This window comes from Argentina anserina, chromosome 4 (assembly GCF_933775445.1).
Source record: "Argentina anserina chromosome 4, drPotAnse1.1, whole genome shotgun sequence".
NCBI lineage: Eukaryota > Viridiplantae > Streptophyta > Magnoliopsida > Rosales > Rosaceae > Argentina > Argentina anserina.
Window position 1 is genome coordinate 24,120,679 of NC_065875.1, and position 12,834 is coordinate 24,133,512.

At 40.4% G+C, this 12,834-nt stretch overlaps 1 protein-coding gene and 1 pseudogene across 2 annotated transcripts; one reads left to right on the forward strand and one right to left on the reverse strand.

The window, feature by feature from the left end:
- The first annotated feature begins 26 nt into the window (after positions 1–26).
- LOC126790214 (protein root UVB sensitive 3) lies at positions 27–3,946 on the forward strand. 2 transcript variants are annotated; one of them, XM_050516372.1, is made up of 16 exons: positions 27–215; positions 304–361; positions 445–504; positions 622–660; positions 747–809; positions 924–980; positions 1,190–1,253; positions 1,499–1,582; positions 1,829–1,911; positions 1,977–2,106; positions 2,214–2,306; positions 2,677–2,815; positions 3,015–3,055; positions 3,151–3,338; positions 3,490–3,588; positions 3,660–3,946. In XM_050516372.1, exons 1-15 carry the CDS (start codon positions 100–102, stop codon positions 3,586–3,588), a joined length of 1,314 nt encoding a protein of 437 aa, XP_050372329.1. In that variant the 5' UTR covers positions 27–99; the 3' UTR covers positions 3,660–3,946. The 2 variants fall into 2 exon arrangements, with proteins under 2 accessions (XP_050372329.1, XP_050372330.1); XM_050516373.1 differs by having other exon boundaries at positions 3,678–3,946.
- Positions 3,947–10,849: 6,903 nt separating this feature from the next.
- Positions 10,850–12,585, reverse strand: LOC126791923 (ureide permease 2-like; annotated as a pseudogene).
- Between the last annotated feature and the right edge of the window lie 249 nt (positions 12,586–12,834).

The window sequence follows — 12,834 nt, forward strand, 5'->3', positions numbered from 1 at the left end:
TCTTCATTTTTGATCAGGAAGCAAAAAAAGGGGGTCAACTTTATTGTGAGGAGGTCAGGAGGACTGTGTCTGTGGCTGTGTCAGTGAAGCAAATCGGCGATGGAAGTGTCGTCGGCAATATCGGAGATAATATTGGAGGAATGGAGTGGTTCATCTTCAACTAAACTCTCCAGAACTGCTACTATAACTTCGTCTCCTTCACTCTGCATCCAAAGGTTACACCTTTTCTCTTGTGCTTTATGTTTTTGCTCTTCACCCACTTTGTTTCTGATTAAAGTTCCGATTTTTATGGTGATTTCGAAGATCCGGGAACAGGTTCGACCATGTTTGGCGGCGGGTTCTTCAGGCATTTGTACCTGAGGTAAGACCCTTTATTGTTTATCACTCTAATTTTTGGGTTAGAATCTGGTTGTTTTGATTTTGGTGTTGTTGGTGTAAATGCAGGGGTTTCCTAGTAGTGTTACTCCAGATTATGCCCCCTTTCAAATGTGGGATTCACTTCAGGTACTAGTTGAGGCTACTAATGCTTTTCTGTTTCTGTGATGGGTAAAACTAGGTGTTTGATAGTGTGGTAATAATGCCAGTATGGTTGATTTGTTGGTTTTTTTTTTTTTGCTATAGGGTCTTTCTACTTACATACGGATGATGCTTTCCACCCAAGTAAGTAGCTAGTGTACTATGAAGTCATGTTGAAGGTGCATTGCGGATTAGTGAATGAATGAGTTGTGTTTTGTGTTGACTGTAAGGCTCTGCTGGGTGCAATTGGGGTTGGTGAGAAATCCGCCACCGTGATTGGTGCCACCTTTCAGGTAAAGAGTTTGTACATCTAGCATCAGTGTTGGGATTTTCGATGAAAATGAAAGCTGTATTAACTGAGCTGGCTATACATAGTAAATTCTTCTTTCAACATGTGAATGCTGCAGTGGTTCTTGAGGGACTTAACCGGAATGCTGGGAGGTATCTTATTCACATTTTATCAGGTGTCATATTCTTGTTCCTTTATTCAAGGCTTACATTGTAACCTTCCATACCCTAATATGTCTTTTTGGCCTTGGGTGCTTGTCTATAAACTATTATGTGTCTTAGGCTACAGATTTTGTGAGTAAAGTTTTTCTTTACCAATTATTCTCCATTCTGTTCTCTATGCTACTTTGGAAGTTCTTGCTTAGCATCATCTCTTTATCTTCAGGGCTCAAATCTGGATAGCAATGCTAAAATGTGGCGCTTAGTTGCAGATTTTATGAATGATCTTGGTATGAACTAACTGTCATTTTACCTTATACTCTTAGTTTGGACTTTGGTGATCAATAGTCAGAATCTTATACCGTCATTTAAAAGAAGAACCTTACCAAAAGTAGGAAATAACCAAAAAGAAGCTGTTATTTACAGATAGCCTGGACAGTTTTGAATGTGAAACGATACATGTTATCTGCTGTTTGAGGTTGTTCATTTCTCCTATACATTATGGTATGACGACAAATATGTTATTTGGTTGCAGGAATGTTGATGGACCTTGTTTCGCCTTTGTTTCCATCTGCTTTTGTGTTTGTTGTCTGTCTAGGAAGCCTGTCGAGATCATTCAGTAAGTTTTCTTGTATACCCTTTGGATCCTCATACTGTGATATAATATCATGTTGTTATATTCTAGTTTTCCCTCATATTTAAAGCTGTCAATGAGAATGCAATCTATTCAATGTACTGCTCTTCTCCTTAGTCTTACTATGGTAGTTACTATTGTGGTCCCCCCACAAGTTCTTTTTTCAGAAAGAGAAGAAAAAAATTTGAAATATTGACGTGATCATAATTGAATTTCAACATTCTCATCTAGCTGGTGTTGCAAGTGGAGCAACTAGAGCTGCCTTGACACAACATTTTGCTCTTCAGAGTAATGCTGCAGATATATCTGCCAAGGTACAGCACAGTGTTTCTGTCCATATTACTTGTCTCGTCAATTAACCTTCACTGTACACTAATAGGAAGGAAGTCAAGAAACAATGGCAACAATGATTGGTATGGCACTGGGCATGCTTCTTGCTCGTGTGACTATGGAGCACCCCTTAGCTATTTGGTTTTCTTTTTTGTCTCTCACCATGTTCCATTTGTATGGTAAGTGCACCCGCTAGCCCTCTGTTCCTGTAGTCTTTTTCAATGGTTCTTGTGGTGCCTCTGTGCTAAATTTAACCTCTTGACTGAATACTTGTTTTGCTCCTTAGCAAACTACAAGGCTGTCCGGTGCCTTGCATTAAATTCTTTGAACCCTGAGAGGTGCTCAATACTTTTGCAGCATTTTATGAAAATTGGCAAAGGTATGCAGTTAACTGTTTCTTGTAATTCCCTAGATCAGTACCAGAGTTTATAATAATATGAAGGTCATCAAAAAGTCTCCTGACAAGCAATGTCTTGGCAGCTCCATATGATTGAAACTATTTCATTCCAAATGACTAACCAAAATGTACTCTTGCAAACAATTGACTTGAATATTTCCGGTAACTCCCCTAAATATGTAAGAACTCAAGTTTTATGTTGATTCTCATGTAGCTTTAACTGCTCACGCAATCCACATTCTATTTTGACAGTTCATCTGTGCTTTATTTTACTTTGAGTCTCGATTTCTACTAAGCTAGACCTTTATTGTTGCTTTCTTTTAGTTAGATCCTGCATCTGAATTCTTTGCAGTTCTCTCTCCTGAACAGGTCTCTAAGATAGAGCATGTTTTACCCATATGGGCATCTTCATGGAGCTCAAAGAAGTCAGAGTTCATGAATGTAAATATATCCTTAGGTGTCAGGGTCTCCTCATTAAATCACCTAGAACTGTGAGTTTCTATTCTCACCTTCAGAACTCATAGATTTTAGCTCTTAGGTATGAAGAATCTATTGCTATGTTTTACCAAATCTTTAAAGATTTTGGCACTGGATTAATAGCAGCTCTGTGCTGGCTCATAGCATTGCTGCTACCAAGGTATTTGATTTATTGTATATATGACTGACAAATATGAGTATCATATCAAACAGGAGGGAGATATTGCATTCTGTGGCCTCTCATTACAAGAAAGGTTGGTATCTGCTTTGTACTTCCGAGTTCCGACAAATGAATTCCGGCAATGAACTTTCCTGTTTATATATGTTGGTTCCATGCTGGTCTTTGTAGCCAAGTACTTGCTGGTGGAACGGAAAGGAATTGTCTGCATTGTTATGCATAAAGAGTCTACTGCTGCAGATGTCTTACAGTCATTTTTTCATGCACATGCAATGGCAAATTTAATGGATAATCACCGAAATCTCCATTCTGAAAGCCAATCATGGATGGATAAACACTATGAAGCTTTCATTCAGAAGGTACTTTATAAGCAACTTGAGAGTATACATTATACCTATGTAAATTTGGATGAGATGAGCAGGACATAATTCAGAGCGGTGATACCCCTCTAACATCTTTTTTTTTTTTCGAACAAACCTCTTGCATCTTATCCTTTGATATCTATTGCAGTTAAAGTTATCTGGATGGAAAACAGAACGTCTTTTATCTCCAATGATCATTTGGAAGGCAAACTGGATATGTGGGTCTTCCGATGGGAAGATTGACTAGGTACTCTCTGCAACTTCCGGTGAAATATTGAAAACAGTTTATGTTAGATGACATAAAAGTTGTTCTGACAGATTAGTTGCCCTTAATAGCCTTGATCAATCTGTTGAGATCGCCAGACAGCAATTTCACTGATGCTCTCCCATTGGAGGAAATAATTGGGGCTAACAGAATGTTTAGATTCTTGTTTATTTTATGAGCAGTGTAAACCTTGTAATTTGTAACTTACATATATCAACCTCAGCGATCCATAATTAGATTGTGCAAATAGAATCACCATGTATTAGTAATCTGTTTGAGCAAGTTATTTCCTGTCGATCTGATCATAAAGTTAGGAGTTGGGCAAGTTATTTCCGCCAAATTTATTGCGTCCTTCGGTTAACTGCTACTTGCGATATAAGATATCTTATTGCTCAGGTATTTAGCATTTATTTATTTATTTATTATTTTTGAATAAGGGGCTTAGCATAATAGCATTTATCTTCTTTGGCTAGGGGAAAGTTCTCCAATGTCAAATAGGAAATTGCCAAAAAGAAATATAGAAATAAATTAATATATAAATAGGGAATCCCAATTCAGATAGGATACTGACAAATCCCAATTCTGATAGGATACTAATCACCAGCTATTTATAGGTTTTATCATTCTTTCATCCTTGCACTAGTACACATACCTCATCCTCGATATTCGATCAATAATCATTCATGGTCACATCAAACCAGCCATGAAAACCAAAATGAGGAGGCTTTCGATAAAAAACGATTGCAAGTGAATTTTGCAACGCTAGTGAAAGGAGGCTTTTAGACAATTATACGAATTCAAGCAAGTCATTGCAACACAAGGAAAAGGAAGATGCTTTCAAAAGAAACTATGACCTCAAGTGAGATATGCAACACAACTAAAAGAAGGAAGCTCTCAGATAGGTAGAAAGTTTGATGGGGCGCGCTCTATTTCTTAGTGAGAACCCATCAACAATGATATCATTTTCTACTCGTAATTTTCCAACAGTTGAAGGCAACTCGATTTACGTTGTAGAAATACACACGAAGTCCAATCATCGTAAGGTTACGTTCAAAGTTCTACAACACAACTTGGGAGATAAAGGCTTCCAGACTTGTAAAGAGTTCAAAGTGAAAACACGAAACTATTATCCACCATGCATTTGGTTTTCACCTAATATAGTACTGCATAGTGAGAAGATGCACAAGTCAAGTAAGAGTGCTGTTGATTAGAACATGAACCGGCCAGCAGCGTCCAAAGTCTTTACCATTTTCACTTTGTAATGCAAGCTTTGTACATATGATCGATCATCTTTTTAGTTTTTAGATTATGTTCTTGTTTAGATGGATCTGACTAATTGAACAGAAGTGAAATGAAAGAGACATTACTTTTTCTTGCATTGATTGACCAATAGCTGCAATTGTATATGAGAAAACATGGAACAAATATAAATGACATGGAATTGCTCAACAAAACAGATACTGCATAGAGTATATAATCTTTAACTGACATTTTTTTTTCTATACTATGAAAAGCTACATGTTGTACGTACTAACCAACTGCAGCATTTTGCTGATAATAATATAATGTAGAGCTACTCATTTTCGATGCCCTGATGATGCCATGAGGATTCCAACAGCTGCAATAAACATAAACAACATGCTGATGAGCAACACATATGTTCTTCGTGACGATTTTCGATACTCTCCAAACAGAAGTATTCCCCAAAATGTGCTCACTAGAGGAAGTACTTGAATTAGGTAATTATACTGCTTGATATTGATATATTTAATCTGATACAAGTCTAGCTATTTATAGGAATTGATTTGAACATTAGCACTATCACTAATGATGAATCCTAGCTATTCTAGCACCATGAGTAACATGTTTGTTGCTTTACACAACTCACACACAGCTCACTTATGTTAACACTCCCCCTCAAGTTGGCGCATACACATCAACCATGCTCAACTTGCAAAGTGAGTCATAAAAAACATTCTTGGACACTCCTTTGGTGAGTATATCTGCAAGTTGCTCTTCTGTAGGAACAAACGGAAAACAAATGATCTTAGCGTCTAACTTCTCTTTTATAAAGTGACGATCAACCTCTACATGTTTTGTACGATCATGCTGCACAAGATTATGTGAAATATTAATAGCCGCCTTGTTGTCATAGTACAGTTGTATAGCACACTTAGGTTTAACACTCAAATCTTATAGCAAATTCCTAATCCACAACAACTCGCACACTCCCTGAGCCATACCTCTGTATTCTGCTTCAGCACTAGATCGAGCTACCACATTTTGTTTCTTACTCCTCCACGTAACAAGGTTACCTCCAACAAAGGTAAAATACCCTGATGTGGACCTCCGATCTGTAATATTTCCAGCCCAGTCTGCATCTGTGAAGCCACAAACATCAAAGATATTGTTGTGATTAGAAAACATTACTCCTCTCCCCGGAGCTGACTTCAAGTACCTCAAGATCCTTACAACAGCATTCATGTGGTCCTCACTGGGTTATGCATGAAATGACTTACTACACTTACTGCATACGCAACATCTGGTCTGGTATGTGATAGATAAATCAGGCGCCCGACGAGCCTCTGATAACGAGGTTTGTCAGTAGGGACTTGATCTGGATACTCTGATAACCGATGATTCTGCTCAATTGGAGTATCAATGGGAGTGCAGTCCAACATACCTGTCTCTGTTAGTAGATCAAGGATGTACTTCTTTTGACACAGATAGATACCATTGCTTCCCCGGGCTACTTCAATGCCTAAGAAGTACTTGAGTGTACCTAGGTCCTTCATCTCAAACTCTGTGGCAAACTGTTTCTATAATCTATCCACCTCAACAATATCATTCTCAGTAACTACCATATCATCAACATATATAATTAGGGTTGTTACCTTCCTTTGTTGATGTTTGAGAAATAACGTGTGGTCTGAATTACTTTGTATGTAACCAAGTTTCCTCATGAATTGTGAGAATCTTCCAAACCAAGCACGAGGTGACTGTTTAAGACCATACAAAGACTTTCTCAATCTGCATACAGAGTTACTTGGGGAAGCGGCCACATATCCAGGCGGAAGATCCATGTATACTTCCTCTGTTAGTTATCCATGAAAGAATGCATTCTTGACATCAAACTGCCTAAGTGGCCAGTTCAAGTTAGCAGCGACAGAGAGTAATACCCAGATAGTGTTCATCTTTGCAACAAGTGCAAATGTCTCATCATAGTCTATGTCATATGTCTGGGTGAACCCCTTTGCTACTAGACGTGCTTTATACCGGCTTACTGACCCATCTGGATTATGTTTCACTGTAAACACCCAACGACATCCTACAGTCTTCTTGCCATATGATGGAGATACAATCTCCCAAGTATTGTTCTTTTGTAATGCTTTCATCTCTTCCTCCATTGCTTTCCTCCATTTTGGATCTCCCAATGCATCCTGCACTTTGTTAGGTACTGATACAATAGATATTTGATTCACAAATGACTCATATGACTTAGATAATCTTTTGGTAGATATAAAATTGGCTACTGGATACTTGGCTTTAGTATGAAGGGTAGGTTCATATTTTTTGTTGGTTGTCCCCGAGTAGACCTATTTGGCAAAACATATTGTCTGCTATTAGCCCTAATAGAATGACTAACCTCATATGAGTGATCTTCTGTACCAGGAAAGCATTGGTCAGAGGTATAAACAGTGGTATGGGAGACATGAGGGGCAGTTGTGTTGTCAGCTTCTGGTGCCTCAATCTCTTGAGTGACGACCTTCGGTGGTGCCTGTGTGGCTGACACATTGGTAATTTCAACAGAACCTGTTACCATATCAACTGGCTCACTTATCTCCCCCTCTCCATGATACAGCTCTTCAAAATATGATTTCTCCCCCTGAAGAGCAGTATCAGAAAAGGAAAAATAACTCATGTCTTCAAAAAAGGTAACATCCATAGTGACATAGTACTTCCGAGTAGGGGGATGATAGCACCGGTACCCTTTCTGATGTCCTCCGTACCCAACAAACACACACTTAACTGCCCGGGCATCCAACTTAGAACGCTGATGTTGTGGAAGATGTACAAAAGCAACACAACTGAAAACACGGACAGAAAGATTATGAAAAGAGGGTAATGAGACATGAGATGCAAGCACCTCATAAGGAACTTTCCCCTGAAGGACACGAGATGGAAGACGATTAATAAGGTGGGCGGAAGTAATGACAGCATCACCCCAAAGGTATTTAGGCATGTGGGCACTAAAGAGAATACATCGAGCCATATCAAGTAAATGACGATTTTTTCTTTCAAAAACCCCATTTTGCTCAAGTGTGTAAGGGCACGTTGTTTGATGAACAATCTCGTGTGTGTTAAAGAACTCCTGAAAGACATGATTCACATATTCCCCCCCCCCCCCCATTATCAGAACGAAGAACTCGAATGGTGGCATTGTATTGTGTTTGGACAGAGGTATGGAAGGCACGAAAAGCTGGAAAAACCTCATCTTTATTTTTAAGAAGAACAATCCATGAAAGACGTGTGCAATCATCAATAAATGACACAAAATATCGCATTCCTGATACAGTAGATTCTTTAGAGGGTCCCCAAACATCAGAATGGATTAATTCAAAAGGAAGAAAACTTTTAGGAGAAGTACTAAGGGAATAAGTAGATCGATGTCTCTTGCCTAAAACACATGTCTCACAACATAAACAAGACTCGTCCACACTAATAAATAAAGTAGACATGGATTTTTTCATAACACTAAAATATGGATGCCATAAGCGACGATGCCATAACCAAACTTCACTTAGCTTGTCAGAAGTGGAGAGTAAATCGGTCCGAGACTGTCCCCCTGGTTTGTCCCCTGCGTATGTCAGATCCAGATGAAACAACCGGCCCCTTAGATACCCCCGACCAATTACCCGTCCGGTGAGAAGATCCTGAAATAACACATACATAGGAAAAAAGGTCACAGAGCACTGAGCGTCAGCGTTCAATTGGGGAACAGATATCAAATGATGAGATAAAGCAGGTACATAGAGTACATTGTGAAGCTCTATGGTGGGAGTAATAGGAACAAACCATGTCCCTAACACGAGAAATGTCTTACCATTAGCATTAGTAACATATGGTACAGGTGGAGGTGACAATACGGTAAAATAAGATTTTTCATAAGTCATATGATCAGATGCACCAGAATCAATAATCAATGTATCAAAACTAACAGAGTGAGAAATATTGAAAGCCATACCAATTTGACCACGGCCAACGAAGGAGGCTGTAGGTGCTCCTCCAGCAGTATGATGATGATCATGCCTAACCACACCATAGATATCAGGTTCCGGAACTAATTCAAGAGCTGCTTTAGCCCGGGGAAGATAATTAGGCCTAAGGTGTGGATATAATTTCCAGCAGGTTGCACGAGCATGGTTAGTATCATGGCAATAAGAACAAGGAGGACGAGGCTGATTCCCGAAGCCTGGTGATGGTCCGCGTCGGTGAAGGGGAGCAGAAGGTGCTTGTGGAAGAGGTGGTGCCGGAGTTCGAGCATGAACAGTGAGACTGGAAACGACAGCCGGCGCCTGAAGAATACTCTCCTGCTGAGACTCATCCTTTGGGATATAGTTGAAAGCGATAAGTAGACTAGATGGTTCGGTCATTCGGAGTAATTCGTCTTTCGCACTGGTATGCTTTGCATCAAGACCCTTTAGGAAATGGTGAACGCGTTCAAGCTCCTTCTCCTTGTGGTACCAAATAATATCCTCTTGATTTTTTATCATGCAAGGACGTTTCACATCAATCTCAGCCCAAATATTCTTTAGTTTGGTGAAATAGTGCGCCACCGGTTGCCCATCCTGATGTATTGTCAAAGCTGTGCACATTAACTCATGAACCTGTATGAAATCAGAATCATTAGTATATAAGCCGGCTAGTGTCTCCCATATTGTTTGCGCAGTTGTACATGCCTCTACCATATCAATTATCTCATCATTCATAGCTTTTCACAAGACAGACATAACAAGACCATCATCGTCGTCCCATTTATTGTAGGCAACAATATCCTCAGGACTAGGAGCCTTAGTGACGCCGGTGACATGTCTCATCTTATGCATGCCTCGAAGATGAGCAGTCATAAGTCGTTTCCATTTACGGAAATTGGTTCCGTTGAGTTTGGCGCCTCCAAATGAACCACTGTCAGAACCTTTGACAGATACTTCAAAGGTCGGAACATCAGGAAGCTGTGAACCCTCTGCTTCGTGTCCAGAACCCATTAAAAAAGGAAACAATGTAAAAATTAGGGATTAGGCCGCAAGAAAAAATACAAGAAATGGAGAACAATCTGTCGCCGGTGCACTTGCACTGTCGGTTAGCATACACTGACTGAAGATAGCCGGACCGGGTCGGGTTGCGTTGACGGGTCGGGTCGGATCCGGGTCAAATCTTTCCGGGTCGGGTCGGATATGGTCGGGCCGGGTCGGGTTGAAATTTGACCCGGGTGGTATTTTAGGGTTGAGGATCTGACAGAATCCCCAAACCTCCGAAAAAACTTCCCAAACCCGAAAAATTTGTGGAAGGGCGGGGGGCGGCGCGGTCGAATGGCGACGTCGGGGGCAGCAGCAGCGGCAGAACGGCGACGTCGGGGCAGCAGCGGCAGCGGAACGGCGACCTCGGGTTGACTGCAGATCTATGAGCGTCGGAGTGCGGAGGGCAGCGACTTCGGGCTGAGTTGTGGTGACGACTCCGGGGAGAGTGCGGAGGGCAGCGACGAACGAGAGAGACGCCGGAGTGCGGCGGTAAGCACGAGAGTGCGGCGGTGGCGATAAGGAGCAGTGGCGAGACAGCGGGTCGATGAGCTCCGGAGGTAGGTAGCGGCTACGGAGGCGACGTCGAGAGGCGAGTCAGGAGTTATGCAGCGGCTACGGAGGGTTAGTCAGCGGCTGGAAGAGCACCGGAGGACTGGAAGAGCACCGGAGTAGCGGTAACCGGCCGGAAAAGGCGAAAAGAAGAAAAAAGAGCACGAAGGCTCTGATACCAACTTGAATTAGGTAATTATACTGCTTGATATTGATATATTTGATCTGATACAAGTCTAGCTATTTATACGAATTGATTTGAACATTAGCATTATCACTAATGATGAATCCTAGATGTTCTAGCACCATGAGTAACATGTTTGTTGTTTTACACAACTCACACACAGCTCACTTATGCTAACAGCCTGCCATAACAACAAAAAGTTAAAATTCATATAACAAAGATCTCTAACAGCTTTGTCTCATGAGATTAAGTTATGTGTTGGTAATGTGTGCAGAAAAAAAGTTGTGTTTATGACATGAAATTGACCTGAACAGAATCAGCTGCCGCATATCCTGCAGCTTGACCTCCCATGAATTGGAGACCATTTCCAAATCCACATAGGACACCAGCCAAAAGGGCCCAACCCCTACCATTCCAGTCATTCAAATAAGCTTTGAATGTTGTTTTGGGTAAGCCTAGCATAGGGCGGTAAAGGAAGATGATGTTTAAAATGACAGCAAGGACGAAGCAAGATAATGAGAAGTAGAAAAACGCAGTATAGACAACCAAATTAGGAACTCATTTCTTCAAAGTATGCCACTGATCATTTGTGGCGACATTGAATGCTGGTGTGAAGAGGGAGAAGCAAAGACCGGCAAAGAAACATATGGCCAGTCCAACATAAGTATTCTTCCCAAAAACCTGCACAAACAGAATCACATAGTACATGTTCAATATCGAAAGAAAATGAGTTACATATATAAAGTGGGTTGCAGAATCACAAACTTTAATTGCTCTTCTGTTTTCTTGCTGTACAAGAAAATTTGCAGTCCCAGCCTTAGCCTTCTGAGTTGAACCATTTCCATTTTCCATATCCTTAGACAAATCTATAAAATAAACAAATATTGGAAATGAGCTTATAGGTCATGAAGAACAGCAACAGAATTAGAGGATAGAAATATTTTGAATTCATAGAATTTCTCTCTCAATTGGAATCACGCTAGAAGTCCTGTGATAACATTAAAATTGGTTTAGTAAAGATTAACCAACTACTGGAACTCGTTCAACAAACAATAATGTCACACTCATCAAAAATTTCAAAGCAATTGCAAAGAAAAGAAACATACTTTTCTCCATCCTTTTTATCACTCGGCAGACTGTCAAGTTTCGCTTTGTTATCAGCTGCATTGGATGAATGAACAGCAGAGGCAAGACAAACCGCAATCAAGAAGCAAGCAACACCAGGGAATAGAATTTCTGCTCTATTAATTCTGTCATCTAAGAAGTAATTCAATGTTGTACCTGTAGTTTCATTTGAAGGAAAGATTAGACAGTATGTTTAATATTTTTCCAAGTACCGTTCAGGGCAGAAACACTAAATAGAGACCTATTACAACTGTGATGCTTGAAGCGATCACTTCTGTCACAGAGAGACCAACTAAGGCCCAGGCATACTGTGTAGCCAGATTTCCAAGGCTGAGTACTATCCCTCCCGCCATTGCGAATAATACACTGGTCCAATTGTCCTGCACCATATCACATAAGACTCAAACACCAGTTGAATTTTGGGACTGAAACTATGTCACTGGACATATTGCAGCCATAATGCAAAGCCTACTACCAAATACACAACAACACACGTGAAACAGAAACGAAAAGTAGAAATACAAAAAGTACACACGGCTGATGCTTCTGCACAATCCTAAAATACACTTCACAAACTTCAAGCTCACCTGTAAAAGTTGAGTTAAAAAATTGGGCATTTCAGGAGTGCTACTGCCTATCTGACCAAATGTGAAGGCAATGTACTGCAACCAACAAATTGGTGATGGAGTAATCCAGATAAGTATGCTGGGGAAGCCGGCCTCGTCTTTCAAGCATAGTCAGGACAGCAGGCCATGTGCCTAGGAAGGCCAAGGCAATCAGCATGCATGCTATAGCACCTCCTTTGCTTTCCACCACATACATGTCTAACCAACTCAAAAGAACTCCACTCAGATGGTGAAATAATCAGTCGTGGAGTACTAGAAGAAATAAAACCTGCACATAGGTATGGTTGATTCAATATCACTCACTACTGGAACTCCAGATATCTGAAGAAGTTGAAGTTAAACTTGAGTGATAAATTATGTAGAAAAAGTCACCAATATTATCCTCAGGACACAATAATAGCAACTTTGAGAACACCAAAGTTGACTTCATCATCTACAAGACTAC

Bases quoted from the DNA above. Each gene is read 5' to 3' on its own strand.
- LOC126790214 (XM_050516372.1), top strand. From the start codon at position 100: ATGGAAGTGTCGTCGGCAATATCGGAGATAATATTGGAGGAATGGAGT. The intron at 2,107-2,213 runs GTAAGTGCACCC...TTTGCTCCTTAG, and splicing joins CACCATGTTCCATTTGTATG to CAAACTACAAGGCTGTCCGG. The intron at 2,307-2,676 runs GTATGCAGTTAA...AATTCTTTGCAG, and splicing joins TTTTATGAAAATTGGCAAAG to TTCTCTCTCCTGAACAGGTC.